General features: G+C 41.3%; 1 protein-coding gene across 1 annotated transcript in view; it reads right to left on the bottom strand.

The window, feature by feature from the left end:
• csmd3b (CUB and Sushi multiple domains 3b) overlaps window positions 1-15813 on the bottom strand; it is a 318096-nt gene that overhangs the window by 20700 nt on the left and 281583 nt on the right. Inside the window, exons 52-59 of the mRNA XM_047344329.1 lie at window positions 14517-14702; window positions 13467-13661; window positions 12001-12174; window positions 9743-9916; window positions 6472-6657; window positions 5555-5740; window positions 4681-4854; window positions 109-291 (exon numbers count right to left, since the gene is read on the bottom strand). Coding sequence (XP_047200285.1) covers window positions 109-291; window positions 4681-4854; window positions 5555-5740; window positions 6472-6657; window positions 9743-9916; window positions 12001-12174; window positions 13467-13661; window positions 14517-14702 — 1458 coding nt within the window. The remainder of the gene's footprint in view (window positions 1-108; window positions 292-4680; window positions 4855-5554; window positions 5741-6471; window positions 6658-9742; window positions 9917-12000; window positions 12175-13466; window positions 13662-14516; window positions 14703-15813) is intronic.

Raw genomic sequence — 15813 nt, 5'->3', positions numbered from 1 at the left:
TACTTGTTTAAGTGGCAGTGCACGTGCATCCATGGATCTATTACTGGGGGTTGCTGTCGAGGTGCTGTGGTTTAGGAAGGTTTAAGTAAAATATCATAATCTCCCTACGTTTACAGAAGGGCTGCGTGCCAGACCAGGTCCCGTTGGGGAAGCACATCCTCTCCGAAGAGCCAATCAGATCGTAGCCCTCCGAGCAGCTGAAGTAGACCTTGGAACGGATCCTGAAATCCGTCTGTTCCCGTGAACCCTGGGAGGGGATGCCAGGATCGCCACAGGAACCAGCTGTGTCGCCTGCGGAGAGAGAAACAAGACGACGGAGTTAGGTCACCGACTTTAAAACTAGAATCATCACAAACCAGTGAAAGACATAAGGTGCTTAGAATAACCAGCTCTCTATTATCTTTTACTGATTTTCATTTAATTCACAACCTACTTCTTCTAGTCTCTGTTGTAAGATTTTGGAACTGCTAATGGTGCTTTCATTCATTCATGTTTACGAATGTGTAAAGCTTTACTTGGGTATCTAAATATGTTTTGTGTATACTTTTTATACTACTTGTATTTTTCATCATTGGAAAACTGGAGGGTGTGAGTGGGCGTCGCTGGGCGTGGGAGAGCTTCTATTTGAATATTTACAAGTGCTTTCCTGTGATTTGTCTAATGTCTGATTTATTCAGATAATAAACCTTAAATTGGTCAATTTCAAAATCTAAAACGAAAAGAGGGAAAAAGTTGAACAAAAGTAAAAGTTATTACATAAAATATCAATTTGACCTAGAATACAGACGAGAGCTGACCTTGATTATTTGCTAGCTTTGTGTTGATCAACCAAAGTCAAAGATATTCCAAACGACTCATGCAAAAAACCATCTAGACATAAAATCCTGACACTAGTCGTGAAGTATTGCATTTCCAACTAAAATTCAACGTCTGTCTGTCTGTCCTGATGTTAAAAGTTTTTACTCTATTGATTGTCTGATGGTACATTGACCTCTGGTGGCAGCTGGGTTGAGCCAGCACTGTTAAGTGAACTCAGCAGGGGAGTATGTATATTAAATGCCTATTAATTACATACTATGACACTGGAGTATGTAACGGCAGCTTACATGTTTTACTGGACTGCACATATGTTGGTGACAAGGGCTTATGCTTGCCTTAAGAACGTGTGTGTGTGTGTGTGTGTGTGTGTGTGTGTGTGTGTGTGTGTGTGTGTGTGTGTGTGTGTGTGAGAGAGAGATTCGCTCTGCCCTTGTAGAGTCGCCTGGTCAGCAAATTCTGCCTGACAGACAAAGCATGCTCCTGGGAACACACACACACTTTCACACACACTGTTACACAAATGCACCAGCTTGAACAAATCTACTGCTACCCAAACATTTTGCTCACTATTACCTATTTTGTTAAAGGTCTAGAATTTCCACTGGCTTATACGTGCATACACTTAAAGTCCCGACCTGAATAATTAGTTTTGAATAGCGAGCAGAACGCGGGGTGAATATTTTTACCATTTTTACAGTAAGTTTAAATGTATTAACACCTTTTTACAGCCAATATGGACAATAAATTGAAGGTGCTCACAAAACGCTTTGGGTGATAATTACCTACATACGAATTTCCCCGATGTATCGTTTATGTTTCTGTGATTTTTTTTCCTCATACGTTTTGACAAACAACCTATTTTCACATTGTCTCTGTTTGTACTTTACTGCAAATATCCAGAGGCTTGGTGCTAAATCGAGCATACACACATACCCACCGACGACACGTAATGACATAACATCTTTTCTGTAAAGCCTCAGGATTTCAGACAGTGTCTCTCAGATGTAAATGAATGAGCCGCTGTCGTTATTTGTCTTTAAAAGCTCAGAAATGTGAGGAAACGATCTATTACAAGATGAATGACTTTCTTTGGAAAATGTGGGAATGGGTTGAAAACGCTACATAACTCCGGGTGCAAACACAAACACAAACACACGCACACACCTTCAGAGACACGACTACACCACCTACACAACTCCCACAGGACACTCACAAACATAGATCCACAGTCACCATGTGGCCTCCGGGATATCAGGTCTCAACAGGGTGCACAACCAATCTACCTGATGTCACTGGTTCAGCCTGTGTGTGTGTGTGTGTGTGTGTGTGTGTGTGTGTGTGTGTGTGTGTGTGTGTGTGTGTGTGTGTGTGTGTGTGTGTGTGTGTGTGTGTGAGACTCCACGGGAGAAAGTGTTGTGAAAACTAATCTCTGTTGTTTCCCTCAGGTGACTTTGGAACAACCACTAATCGGTCACACACATTCATCTGCGGGCACACACTCACACACAGACACACACACTCTCACACACACACACACACACAAGCATCTATCCTATAGAAAGATTTGGCTGTAGCCTCGGTTTGGATGAATTTGTGTGTTACTGCGCTGGAGCTCCTGCCTGCAAAAGTCCTCATAACACCGGACAAGAAAAATGACTCGATGATAAAATTCGCACTCGTCTGATCCAAGGACTTTCTACTGTAGGAAGTCGCGTAGAGAGCCTGAGATGACTGATTAAACAGTCAGGACATTATGTTCTTTCTTATAAAATATGTTTGTTTAAGTGAGCTGGCAGTGGACTAACTTTCACATTTCAGAAAAAAATAAATACTCTCCTTCACTTACCCCTCGCCTTTCAGGTTGAAGCTATACAGCCAGTGCCCAGTTAACCACTATCCAGGTCATTTATTACTAATTTATATATCATGCACAAAACCATCTTGCTTTTGTAGAACTTAAACATGTTTATTGGTGACTTTTAGTTTGAGGTGGAACTTTTCCTGCCTCTGGGGGAACAATGCAATCTGGTTTCTCCTGTATTCAGTCTTTCTCCTGACTATAGCTTCTTATTTTATAATAAATCTCATATATGATATATATATATATATATCTTTAGTCTCACTGGATTTGAACCCTTTAGCTTTCAAGGCTGTGCAGTCGGTGTGTTTATTTATTTTGCTTTTTATCATGGTTGAAAACCAAGGTCGTTCAATGCACAGGTCTGACAAAAGAATGTACAATACAGAAACTGCTTTTGAGGCTCAGGTTCTTGGATAGAAAGGTTTCAAGTAATCCAAGGCTAACAGCACTGGACTACACAGTAATACTGAATACTGAAATACACTGGAATACAAGTAAAATCCCAAACCATTCATCTTGTTAAATCTCTCTCAGTGTGGAAAACCTGTAAAATATGGCCCTGACTGTATACTTATACATTTACAGTACATAATATATTAATGAATCATGAAATACAAGTGTGGTAACAAAACTCATCACATGAGAAACCATTTGTCTATTGCCAGTGATGGAGCAGAACTGCAGAGCTTGCACCGCTGCCACAGACACAACCCTGATCTCTGCAGGGCTCTGGCACGGACCTGCAGAGATCAGGTAAAAAACTGTGAGACGCTGCTTCTTAAACTATTACCCTCCTTCACCCTGCGTCTCCCCCCGGGCGACTTTCTGTAAATAACAATGTGTTCTTAGTTAAACTCATCTGGAATCTGTTTTCAGTCAGTGTGTTATGCAAGTGGCAGCTGGGAGCCTCTTATTCTGGAGAGCCACAATCATGCACCCAGCCAGCCAAATGAGAAGAGCATAACTAAGATGGATTGTTTGCGCATCGCGGAAGGTGAGGTGGCTCTCTGACTGGGGAGAATCTGGCTGAAGAAGTGTTGATATATGGAAATATAGTCAATCCAACGGGGGGGGAAATAAGTGTGCGCAAAGCAGTTTACAGGGACATCACAGCGGCGAATCTACAGTAACACAATATTATCTGTAAATCCACACACAGCTGCTGCGAGAGAAAATGGAAAGGGCATTTTCTGCTGAGGTTATATTTTCATCTGGTTTTTTGTTTGTTAGTTAGCAGCAAAAACTACTCAACCGATTTCCATGAAATGTTGTTGAGGCAAGGAGCATGACCCCTGGAAGAAACCATTCAATATTAATACAGATAAAAATCTGGGGGCGGATCCAGGAACAGTTTTTGTACTTTCTTTAATAGTTAATGTTTTTAAACATTTTCATTAATTTCTCAGAGAATAATTCATGGATCTTGATGGGAAAAAAAATCAAGAGTTTATGGGACTGATATTAATGAGTGTGTGCAATTTGGTCCAAATAAAAATATGTATTTAATGATTTTAAATGTGGTTTCATGAAGGGACTGTTATAGGTATTTGCTCTACTACGTGTTTGACTGTGTTATACAAACTACATCCATCCGTCACTATTCTTACTCTTCCTTTCACACACACATCTTGCAGGTCGCTTTCCTAAGAAGAAGCTGTGAAAACTGTCTGTTGGTGCAGGCTCACAAAGAAAACATGGTCCATTACCAGAGCAGAGTTTCCCGTGCTTTAAGAGGACGTTACGCTCCGCAGCTCCTTTAACAGACAGATAATGATATATTTTCTTTTCATGTGGAACCTGCCCTCTCTCTGACCATCCATCTCTCCCATTACCGAGTGTGAAGGGGTCAAGACATGAATGAAGTGCTCCACACTCCGTTGAGTCGACGTGTTTCAAGAGTTCTCGCCTTGCATCTGCAACTCCTATCCATCTATCCATCTCGTCCTCTGATTGCGTGGACTTTTAAAGTTGGTATATTCAATAGAGGTTAAAATGGTTACCAGAGCAGAAGGGCATGGGGGCACTCCACATCCCACTGAGCTGACACGTCCTGGATGATTCTCCTTTCAGCTGTCTCCCGCCCAGACAGGAGTATCGAACCGTTGAACCGAATGTAAACTTCTCTCCGTTCAGCACGCCGTTGGGTGGAGAGCCGGGATGGCCACAATCTACGACTAGAGACCCAGAGAGAGAGAGAGAGAGAGAGAGAGAGAGAGAGAGAGAGAGAGAGAGAGAGAGAGAGTGATGAAGGAGGAGTACACATACAGTGCTTGTCTTGACTCGACACAGCTTTATGAAAAGAGCTGCAGAGATCGATGTCAAGAGCTAAAGACTCAGATTCAGAAACAGGACGATGCCTGTAGGATTAGGAGAGAAGAACAGAGCAGGGAAAGAAACAGTGCTTGCTAAAATGTTTGACTCTCTTGGAAATAAGAACAAAGAACTACAAATACTGGGATGCCTCCGCTAACCAGTCCAGTTTCAATCTAAATGCCTTTTTTCTCCAGACTCATATGAGGTCACTGTGATCTAAACCTTGACCTCTGAAATCTTATCTGTTGAAGTTTGAGTCTAAGGGACGACTTGTCAAACTTTAAAGACATTACCTAATGGCAGACTTGAGAGATCACGCTCAAAAGGCCAGAAGCTTGTTTTGTAGGGTCACAGTTGACCTTTGACCCTTTACCACCTAATAGACTCTGTGAGTCTATGTGAACATTTGTTCCAAATTTGAAAGGATTCTCTCAAGGTGTTCTTGAGAATCCGTGAAATCACTGAGGCATAAAAAACTAATTCATGTCGGAATATTTCTTGCATATTCTGTCCGTCCCACAGATCGTAGGGTAAAAAGGCAGAAATAAGGCTCATACTAACCGATACATTCAGGGAGGGGTTTGTCCCACTGTCCCGTAGGTTGACAGCTCAACACGGGCGACCCGAACAGGTAATACCCCGGGTTACAGTCGTAGAACACCACAGTGCCGAAGGTGAAGTTGCCGTGCTCTATTTTACTCTGTCGAATGGAGTTGGCCGGGATGCCTGGATCAGAGCAGTTGACCACTATACACAGAGAGACACAAGCATGGAGACACGCACACAACAGAGAAGAGAAACACAAAGAGAAAGAGACAGATATAGAGACGTATGTGTTATTTGGTAGGAACCAGAGAGGGCCATTTCTTCTTCCCCCTCCATCTTTCCCCAGTATTTTGCACTGGGATTAGAGCTTGGTAAAATAATAGAGGGCATAACTATGAATATGTGGTAAAAGTGGATGAAATGATGAGGGTGGGTGTTCAATGAGGTAAATATGGCAGTGGAAGGATACAGCAGCGATGCAGTGTAATGACTTGGTGTGATTACGCTGCATTTTTACCCAATTCATTGCCACTTTATTCTGTAAAATGGGCCGAACACCGATGTAGAAATACACAAGAAAAGCTTGTTGCTGTGATTATTAGAGAAAAAAGTTTGAGCTTGGAGCCAGGAAAATGTTTGAGGGATGTTAAATATTAAATGTACCTCAAAACTCCATTGAATAAAAAAAAAAAGACACATTTTAAAGGAAATGTTAACTTTTCCATCTTGGCCATTAAAGGTTTCCAGGGTTTCGATGGCAGAGATGTTTTCACTGAATAAAGTTATGGGTAAAATTGAGGTGAAATGAAGTTGGGTTAAATAAGGATGGTTGCTGTAGGAGAGGGCAGAATGGGTAAATAAAGATAAGGGGTGGTTTAAAAAGTGGAATTAAAGGCCAGGGATAAATAAGGTTAGGGGTGAATACACTTAACTTTTCTCCCCACCTTTACACGTTGGGGGCGGGTGGCTCCACTGGCGGTTAGCCTGGCACTGAGCGCGTGCAGGCCCCTCCATTTCATAACCCCGGTTACAGATGAAGCTGACCCCGTCGTTGAGGTTGAAGCCGTTTCCCACCGTGCGACCGTATATGGGACTTCCTGGATGGCCACAGCTGATCGCTGTAGGGAAGAAAGTGTCAATCGTGGAAACATGGACCTAAATAAAGATTTCTAATTACATTCATTATATATTTGAGATTGTGCAGTAACATATAAGCAAGCTTCAAAAGAGAGGAGTAAATATATATCAAAGTAATAATGAATTCCATGACAAACAATGAGCAGGTAAGATTTCTTATTATCTCAATACTTTGTGACTTCTTTGTTCCCTCAACCCTAATTCCATTTTTTACTGAAGACATTAATCATTGAAACAAAGTCACAGATGAGGGATTTCAAAGTTAAATAGTTTCATATTTTCCTTGAAAAACATAACTCACAATGAAGAGTAAATGGTGAATTAGGTTGGGGACCATTTTCAGTCACAGATTAATACTATTTGAGCAGATATGTGAGTATTTGCAGCAGGACGGTGTGTATGTGGGATTGACTTTGAATAAACTACAGTGCCCATGTCGACTGTAGTGACAGATCACGTCAATGAACTGCAGTCAGCCACCAGGGAGCGATCAAGGTGCTTTTACCTGACTTTTGGGGGGATATGGCATCCATCTTTATATACTTATATACTATATATGCTGAGCAGTCATGTGATTTAGATGGCTGACATTTTGTGAATGTTTCGCCACATGTTCTCAATAAATCCAATTTGTTCCGATTTCTCCTTGATGTCACAGCCTCAAAAACACACGAGCTAAACCAGGCCTGAAAATCAGAGGCTGCGTCTAGAAAAAAAAAGCACAGATTTGGACCCATTATCTTTGCCTTTCCTACGGCAATTCACATGGCTCATTACTTTGAAATATTAACATCAGCATTAGAATCCAGTGTCCTCTGTTGGTCATTGTGCATAATTATTATTCTTTCTGTAAATTCTGTGCACTGGGGCCAGTTAGAAGTTTGTACGTATTGCCTTGTCCTCATTGGGCTGTCGGCGTGTGTTTTTGATGCGTGCATAAACAGACAGTGTACAGCCCTCTCTCATCCGCTTCACAAACCCTGTGTTTCTTTAAAAGAACGAGAGGAGTCTGACCGAAGTAAAAGTAGAAAATAGGAAGAACTATATGGGTAAAAAAGAGGAGGAGTAGACAAGAGAGGAGATGAGGGAGAAGAAGAAGAAACAGCCAAGGTCCTCTTGTCAGTTGATCAGTGAAAATCAGAAGTTTGTTTACACGCCTAAGATACAAATTTATCTGACACCGCCAGCGTGCCCTGCATCTACACACACACACACACACACACACACACACACACACACACACAAACATGCACACACACAAACATGCACACACACAAACACGCACAAACACACACACACACACTCTCATCATCATTCTGTGTTTGTGTCTCTAAACAAGAGCCTCTCATCTCCATAATTACAGTATAATTTGGCTGTAAAATGATTTCCCTCAATAACTCCTGCATGAATAACCTCAATAAAAACAGCGAGCGCAGAATCGCTCCTCTCACATACAGGGACGGATGCACGATCATAACCACATAGAGCAGATGCATCCATTACCCAAACATAACTGCTTTATTTTGGGTTTTTTGTTTTTAGAAAACCTTCTACTCCAGAACTGTAGACACCGTGTCTCCATGTCTGTGTTTTGAATATGGGACTTATTTTGTAAACTGTCTCTTTTGACGAAAGGCGTTTGTAATTGTCTGGAGGTGTCACCCGTCGTTGCCACTCTAATTGTGCCCAGTTGCTGCAGGGAACATATAGGACGCTCGTAGCAAATCACCAATTTTAGAATATTTTCACGGTAGCCTGGACGCATAAGGACCTTCTGTTTTTATCCTCAAGCCCAGCTAGTTATCTCATGCAGTCCTTTATATGAGACTGTTGGTGTCAGACTGGGTGAATACAACAAGTACAAACCTTATGAAAAATGCTTTTCCTTCATTACTTCACCTCCCACTTTCTAATTTGTTATTTTCCAATCAAACTAATTACCTAATACTACTGAACACTTACATATAAATGAACACATCCGCACAATAACACACGTGCAGCCGCACAAACCCCAAAGGGTAAATTCCCATTAGTATCTCTGAATTCTTATTTCTGCTATCACTGAACCACAACAAAGATATGACTGCAGGTGCTTTTTTTTTAATGATGTTCTAGATCACATCTCATCCAGGGCTACGCTCCTGATTCGGTTATTTTCCAATCGACTGAGTCAAACTTGTCCCGTTGCAAAGGACATTTCTGTCAATAACCATCAATATGTTTTTATTCTATTCCCCCCACCGACGTTAAATATCCATTTCAAATCCTTTTAACTGGACTTGAAGGCCGTTCTTCTCAGTTACCGACACTATTTTCCTGTTTCGGCTGTTTATCTTTAGTATCCAATCAATCAGGACTTGTTGAAACCAATGTGACTCATGAAAACTATCAAATCACAAAGCTCATCTTAATTTGCCAAACAAATGCTTTTCATTGGAGACGTACGACTTTGAGTCTTCAACTACACAGGCAGATATAATATGTACAATCCAATAAAAGAGCTGTGCACTTTATCAAGCCTGTATTTTCAAACTGCCTCCATTTCAACAGACTCTGGAGTCTCTATTTGGTATCAAGCAAACTAGAATATTTCAAAAAACCTAATTCATTTTTCTGCAGATTGTGCGAAACATAGTTTTATGTGTCTATTGATCGTCTGCATCCCTGCCCACACACGTAATGTAAAGAAATCAAAGGTAATTCTCCTCTTGTGTTGTATGATTTCTTACTTTCTTATTGCTGAACCACATGAACATTGTGAGTGCCTGTGTTACCATGACAAAGGCAAAATATGTTTTATATATATAACACGGAGAGAGACATGTCTGTGATTAAGAACAAATTAGTGTGTGTGTGTGTGTGTGTGTGTGTGTGTGTGTGTGTGTGTGTGTGTGTGTTAAGGATCATCTTGTTTCCAGTCGTATCATTTTGTTGAAGGAACAGGCAGCAGTCTAGCTCATTGGTTGTCACGGAAACAGATATATGTAAGTTGAGAATCTTTAGTTTGCCGGAGGTAAATGTGTGTGTGTGTGTGTGTGTGTGTGTGTGTGTGTGTGCTTTCCTCACATATGCAGACGGGCAGATGGCCAGACCACTGGTTGTCTTGGAGACAGATTCGAACCGATGAGCCTATTAGTCGAAAGCCGGGGAGACACTGGTACACGACCGTGTCACGGTAACCAAAGTTCTCCCCGATCACCTGACCGTTCACGATGCCTTCTGGGATTCCACAGTGGCCAGCTGGAAGAGGGACACAGACACAAACACAGGGGACAAGGCAAATTCAGAGTTTGAATCAGAAATGTTGTTTTTTGTTGTAAGAACTTCATTCATTGCTAGTTTTCATGTCCTTAATTGCGATAATTGCCCCTGATGCCACATTCAAAGTTGAGCTCTACAAGTGAAGGCACACAGTAAGTCTTGTGTTACAGTTTTCTTGTTCCCATGAGCCCCACACCTGATGAAATATCACCTGGCTGAAAAACCTACCATTTATTTAGACATAACATTTACTCTCTCTCTGTGTGGGATGTTTTCATTTTAATATTCTGTAATTTTTGCAAGAGTGTAAAAGTCGGCAGTTGCAGCGTGAAAATATGTGTTATTAAACATTTCCACAGCTGTGTCTTCAAAAGCGTCAAACTTTCAAATGACCGTCCTTGTGCATTTGAAATACTCAGTGTTTACCTGGTGACATCTCACCGAACAGGGATGTTGTTCCCTTCGCTCCCTATTGATCAGATTCAGTCCCACAGGTCTGACTGAAGCACAGTGTTCTTGTAACATTTCTTTAAAAAGGACTCGTACAAAAAAACACTGCATACGTACATTTTCTGTTCTCAGAGTCTGGACGCGAGAGAGAGAGAGAGTATTGATTTCATTATTTACAGTAGATGAAAATCTGCGCTGTGTCCCTGGTGTCAGCAAATGCAATTCAAAGACAGTCAGGGATGGTTAGAGAACGAGAGGAACAATGGTTGCCTCATATCACCTGTCGTTTCATATTGTCCTTTAGGTGTTGAGCAGAGTTGAAGGGCATTACTTAGGTAAGCCACATACTTTACCGCCTTGAGTGTGTTGTTGAATGTTGCATGTTGAACAAACACGCTTCACAGAAAAATAACAATCTACTATTCAAATAATAAATACAAGGATATTAGTTAAAATTGTGCTTTGGCTTGTTTGAGCAGGGACATAAAAAATGTCTCAAACACTGACAGTGAATAAAGATGGACGGTGCGTCTCCACTTCCTCCAGCAATGCAGAAATGAAGACAAAATATTCTGGATACAAACGCCTTGTGCAGTTGGGATCGAGGGAAAGATAGTGATAAGAACGAAATAAAATGGCAGTAACCATCTTTGAGAAAAAAAACATTTAACGTGTACTTTGACTTCTTAATTTGGCCCATGTCCCATCTGCTACCATGGAGGAGCCAGGGTTGATGGCCGACACTGCAGCCCGTCACTAGGTGGCGATCAAGATCCTTTGCCTTCACTTTTGTATACGGTCCATGGTCTCAAATACTTTATCTTATGTAACATAATTTGGAAACTCAAAACCCTCAAGTGTTTGCTTCTAAAAGAGGATTTTTTTTACATATTTGACATCCTTATTTACTTCTTTTAAGATTTCAGGAGTGTATGTGGGTCGTTCACTGAATCTTGTACAAATCAGCTTTAATTTCTGTGACGAGTGTAAACAACAAAACAAATGAAGCCAAATTTGTTTTGAAGAACATTAAGAAAAGTTATTGAATAAAAATACTGTTCATAAGACTGGATTGATTTTGTTTTTTTGACAGAATCATGCCTCCTCATCAGTCTGGGTTAAGTTACATTGAACTCTCTCTTTATAAATTGCATCTCATATCCCTCCTCAGCCCTGTCAGGTATTCTGGGAAACGCTGTTTCTTCTGAGGCTTCGTGGAGAAGTGACAGCACCATGTTATAACATCTGTTACCTCTGGTTGGCACGCCGACGGAAGAAAGTAGCTGATTGCTTCCTGCCTCATATATACATGAAAAAAAAAAAAAGATTCAGAATGAATTTAATAGGAGCACAGGAGAAGGTTCCTCGCGATGGTGTTGGTAGTGAGGTGAACAAGGCCAGAGGGAAGCAGCTGTGCAACCAGATGAGAGGTGTAGGGCAAAGACCTACTTCTGATACCAGATCTCATTAGACCGACTCATAAAACCCCATGTTTCAAACTCCCCGTGTGTATGTGAGTGTGAGTGTGAGTGTGTGTACTAATAAGTCCAGAGACTCCATACCGTGTCTATTCTGTACGTTTGAATACATTTCTAGTTCCAGTAGTTACACACCTAAACATCTCGTTTCCGTTCCACTCCAGAGCCCAGAGGACAGGCACTCTCTGACAGCCGAGCCAACCAGCATGAAACCAGCGTCGCAGGTAAAGATGGCCGTGGCGCCGAATGTGGTCTGAGTGCCGATCTTCTTCCCGCTGGGGGGGGGTGGCAGCTCGCCGCAGGAGATAACTGAGACACACAGGCCGAGGCAGAACATTAGCAGGAAGAGTGCACTGGATTCTCGGAGTAATGTTTTCAATCATATGTTATATTATATATCCAACACTCATATTCCTGATGAAGAAATTATCAGTACATTTCCAAATGTCACAGAATTAAAGCTGAACCTCAAGGCGACTCTTTCAGGTGATCAGATGAAATCTAATCAGTAGAAATTCAATTACCATTTAACACACCTCTATCTTTTGATAACAGCACATTTATAATAAAATGCTTTTCCAGCCAATTTGTTTTGGCCCTTGAATATAAATAAAAATATATTCTCATTCCAGACTCATATCTGTTATTCAAACTGTTTATAAATGACAATGGTAGCATCAGGCTACCGCAGGTTAGTCATTTCTCCACATCTTCACACACTTGCAGACTTAAAACATTAACAAGAGCATAAAATTATATAAAAATAGGCAGAGGGCACTTTGATGGAAAAGTTTGAAAATACACGTGTTTCCTTTTTTGGCAGAGAGTTAGAAAGAGTATTGAATATTTTACCTTGACTATATCAGAGCTGAGATAATCAATGTTAGGGATATAGGGATATAATCAGCAATAAGTACATAATCAGCAATATTATATACATTAAATGGAAACTATGTAGTTATAATGGAAATATTTGAGCTAGAGAAATGAGGTTTTAGGAGATGATTTGTATTTCAACCTGGAGAATATATATTCCATCAGCAATCAAGAAATCTGGAAGATGAGCTGCACAGATGTTGACAGGTGGAGCTGTGCTGTCGCCCGAGAATCTCTTTATGCTCATGTCTTACCTGTTGTAGCTTCTCCTGACTTCTGCCTGACAATAAGACGGGACAGTTTGCCCTCTGTCCGTCTCTGAGAACATCTGAGTGCATATTTCTACAGACCTTCCCTCGGTTGTTATCTATGCCACTACCTGAATCGACCTTGGTTGCTATGGTTACTGCAGATGATAAAAGGGGATTACGGTCCTACGATGCATACAAGTGGTGGAAGTGGGAAACCTCACTCTGACCTTTCCCTGTGTGCAGTGTCTTACTGAGTGAGAGAGGCCTAATGAATAAGGCAGAACACACTGTTTCAAAGGAGAATAGTTGTACGAGAGAAATTGATCTGAACATGATGATTTATTTGTCATATATAAAAGTAAATGAAGGATCTGAACCGACAAGCATGTCTCAATGTAATGATTTGTACGCCTACATGCTCAGATTTATTATAATAGTTCCTTCTCTGGTCATTAAACCGCCTCAGTCACTCACCCTGGCAGTGTGGCCTCTCGTTCCTCCAGCTCCACACGCCAGTGGGCAAGCACTGGATGTGGGCGGGGCCTAATCGGTAGTACCCCGGGTCGCAGGTGAACACGATTCGAGTTCTGTATTCATAGTGCGAGCCGTTGACGATCCTCCAGCGGCCGTGCTCCAGAGAGAACGACCCGATGCTGGGGCATACGACCACTGCAGAGACGGAAAGGAGCGTGAGGAGAAAACAAAATTAGCTTACGTTTAAAAAAAAAAAAAAAAGAAACACAATTTCCATCTTAAATAGTGTCAGATAGTAAACAGCCGGCTCAGAGTGGGGCCAAGCCACTGTAAAATATCTCACAGATGCATAATAATGACTCAATTTAAATACTGATGCCTTCGCCATAAATGTCTACGACTCATAACGGTGATTGCTTACAAACGAGTATATGCATCATACTCAGTGGGACGTGATTATTTTATATATTTCCCTCTGGTGAGGAGGTTCGGTTTTCACAACCTTTTTGTTTGTTTGTTTATTTGTGTGTTTGTCAGCAGGATTACACAAACAAGCACTCAACAGATTTCCATGAAACTTGATGGAGAAAGAAACCCAATCAATTTTGGTGCAGATCAGGATATGGCGTTGTTTGGACATTTGGACTGATTTCCTAGGGAATAATTCATGAATCTTGATGAAAAACAAGGGGAGTGATATCTATGAGTGTGTGGAATCAAAATCTGGATCTAGCAGGTTATGTAGTGGTTTCATAGCGGGTTAAATTGTTGTTTTCAGCGGCTGTACGATGACAAATAGGACTAGAAACCTGTAACCACTGTGAGGCTGAGATAATGTGGATTCATTACAGAATCAGCACTTCGTATGTATCTTCATGAGAACAGAATATGATATGTTTGGTGCAGAGTTTAACTGTTGGGGAGCGGCAGAGGAATGTGCCATTCTCCATCTCGTATGTGTTTAGTTTGTCCAAAATTAGTCAAACGATCATATTTGGCATTGGTGATTGTTGATATTCGAGTGGTCCGACTGTTCCATGTGTTACTCACCAGAACACCGCGGTATCTTATTGTGGTTGCTCCATGTTCCGTCGGGCTGACAGATGGCCGACGTCAGCTCTTTGCTGGAGAGTCTGTACCCGTCGTTACAGAAATAGGAGACTCTCGTTCCGACGGAGTAGTCGGCCGTTAAAGTGCCGCCGTTTGTCGGAGACTTGGGCGCCCCGCACGAAACAGCTAGGGGGAGAACACGCGGCAGTTAAGAGGACGACATGAGAAAAGACAGAAGACACATCACGTCTGTCCGGGAGGCAGATTCGATGTGTTTGAAATATTTCTGGGGATTCAAAGCCACTGGATCTATTGTGTCTTTGCAAACAATCTTACATATTTATTCAAGGAATTGATGAAACTAAAAATATGCAATCAAGAGATGCTTGATCTCCAGTTTCCAACTAGGTGCTGCGCTGTGTTTTTAAATAGACCCGTGTTTTTTAAGAGCAGCTGTGTTATTACAGAGTGTCAACAATCTGCTATATGTTCTTCATTTGACTTTCTCTCGGCTACAAGCTGCGCCCTCGTATGGTTATTTCATGTGTGGGATTAGACATGAGCAGGTGGAACATAAAACGCCATCAGGTCTCTGCAGAGCTCAATGTAACACATTCTGAAAACACAAAGGGATATGAATTATATACGTTTTATGCCCTTTCTACAAAACAATGGATCTGACATTTCACTGACTCGAATTTTCGAATATGTCGACTCTGGAATAAAAAAGAATAAATTGATACTTAGAGGGGAAAAAGGTTTTCGAGGTTCATAGAGAGGACACACTTGGGTCTATTTTCTGCCACACACTCTGTTTTGGCCGTTCCATCCCTGTTAGCTGCGTTAGCTATGACTCAAGCTGGAGACAAATGTAAGTGGAATTTATTTTTTGGTGATTCAATTTATTTTCAATGACCTTAAGTTTAATTTGCATTTAAAGGTCCAGTGTGTAAGATCTAGGTGAAAGGGATTGATTGGTAGAAACTGAATATAAAATAATACTAGTGTTGTTTTCACTACTGTGTTTCATCTAAATTTTACAAATTGTGGTTTTCTTTACACTGGAATGGGCCCTTTATATTTAAATACTTTATATTTACATCAGGAGCTGGTCCTCTCTACGGAGGCAGCCATGCTTTTACAGTAGCCCAGACTGGACAAACTAAACACCTTTTGAAAGAGAACCTGTTACCACAGGTTCTCTTTCATGTTTGGAAGGGGTGGGTGAGGTGAGGTGTATTCAGCTGCAAAATGCAACTTCACCACTAGATGTCACTAAATCCTACACACTGAACCT

This window comes from Hippoglossus stenolepis, chromosome 17 (assembly GCF_022539355.2).
Source record: "Hippoglossus stenolepis isolate QCI-W04-F060 chromosome 17, HSTE1.2, whole genome shotgun sequence".
NCBI lineage: Eukaryota > Metazoa > Chordata > Actinopteri > Pleuronectiformes > Pleuronectidae > Hippoglossus > Hippoglossus stenolepis.
The sequence above is the reverse complement of the archived record's forward strand: the minus strand, read 5'-3'. Positions and strand labels throughout refer to the sequence as shown.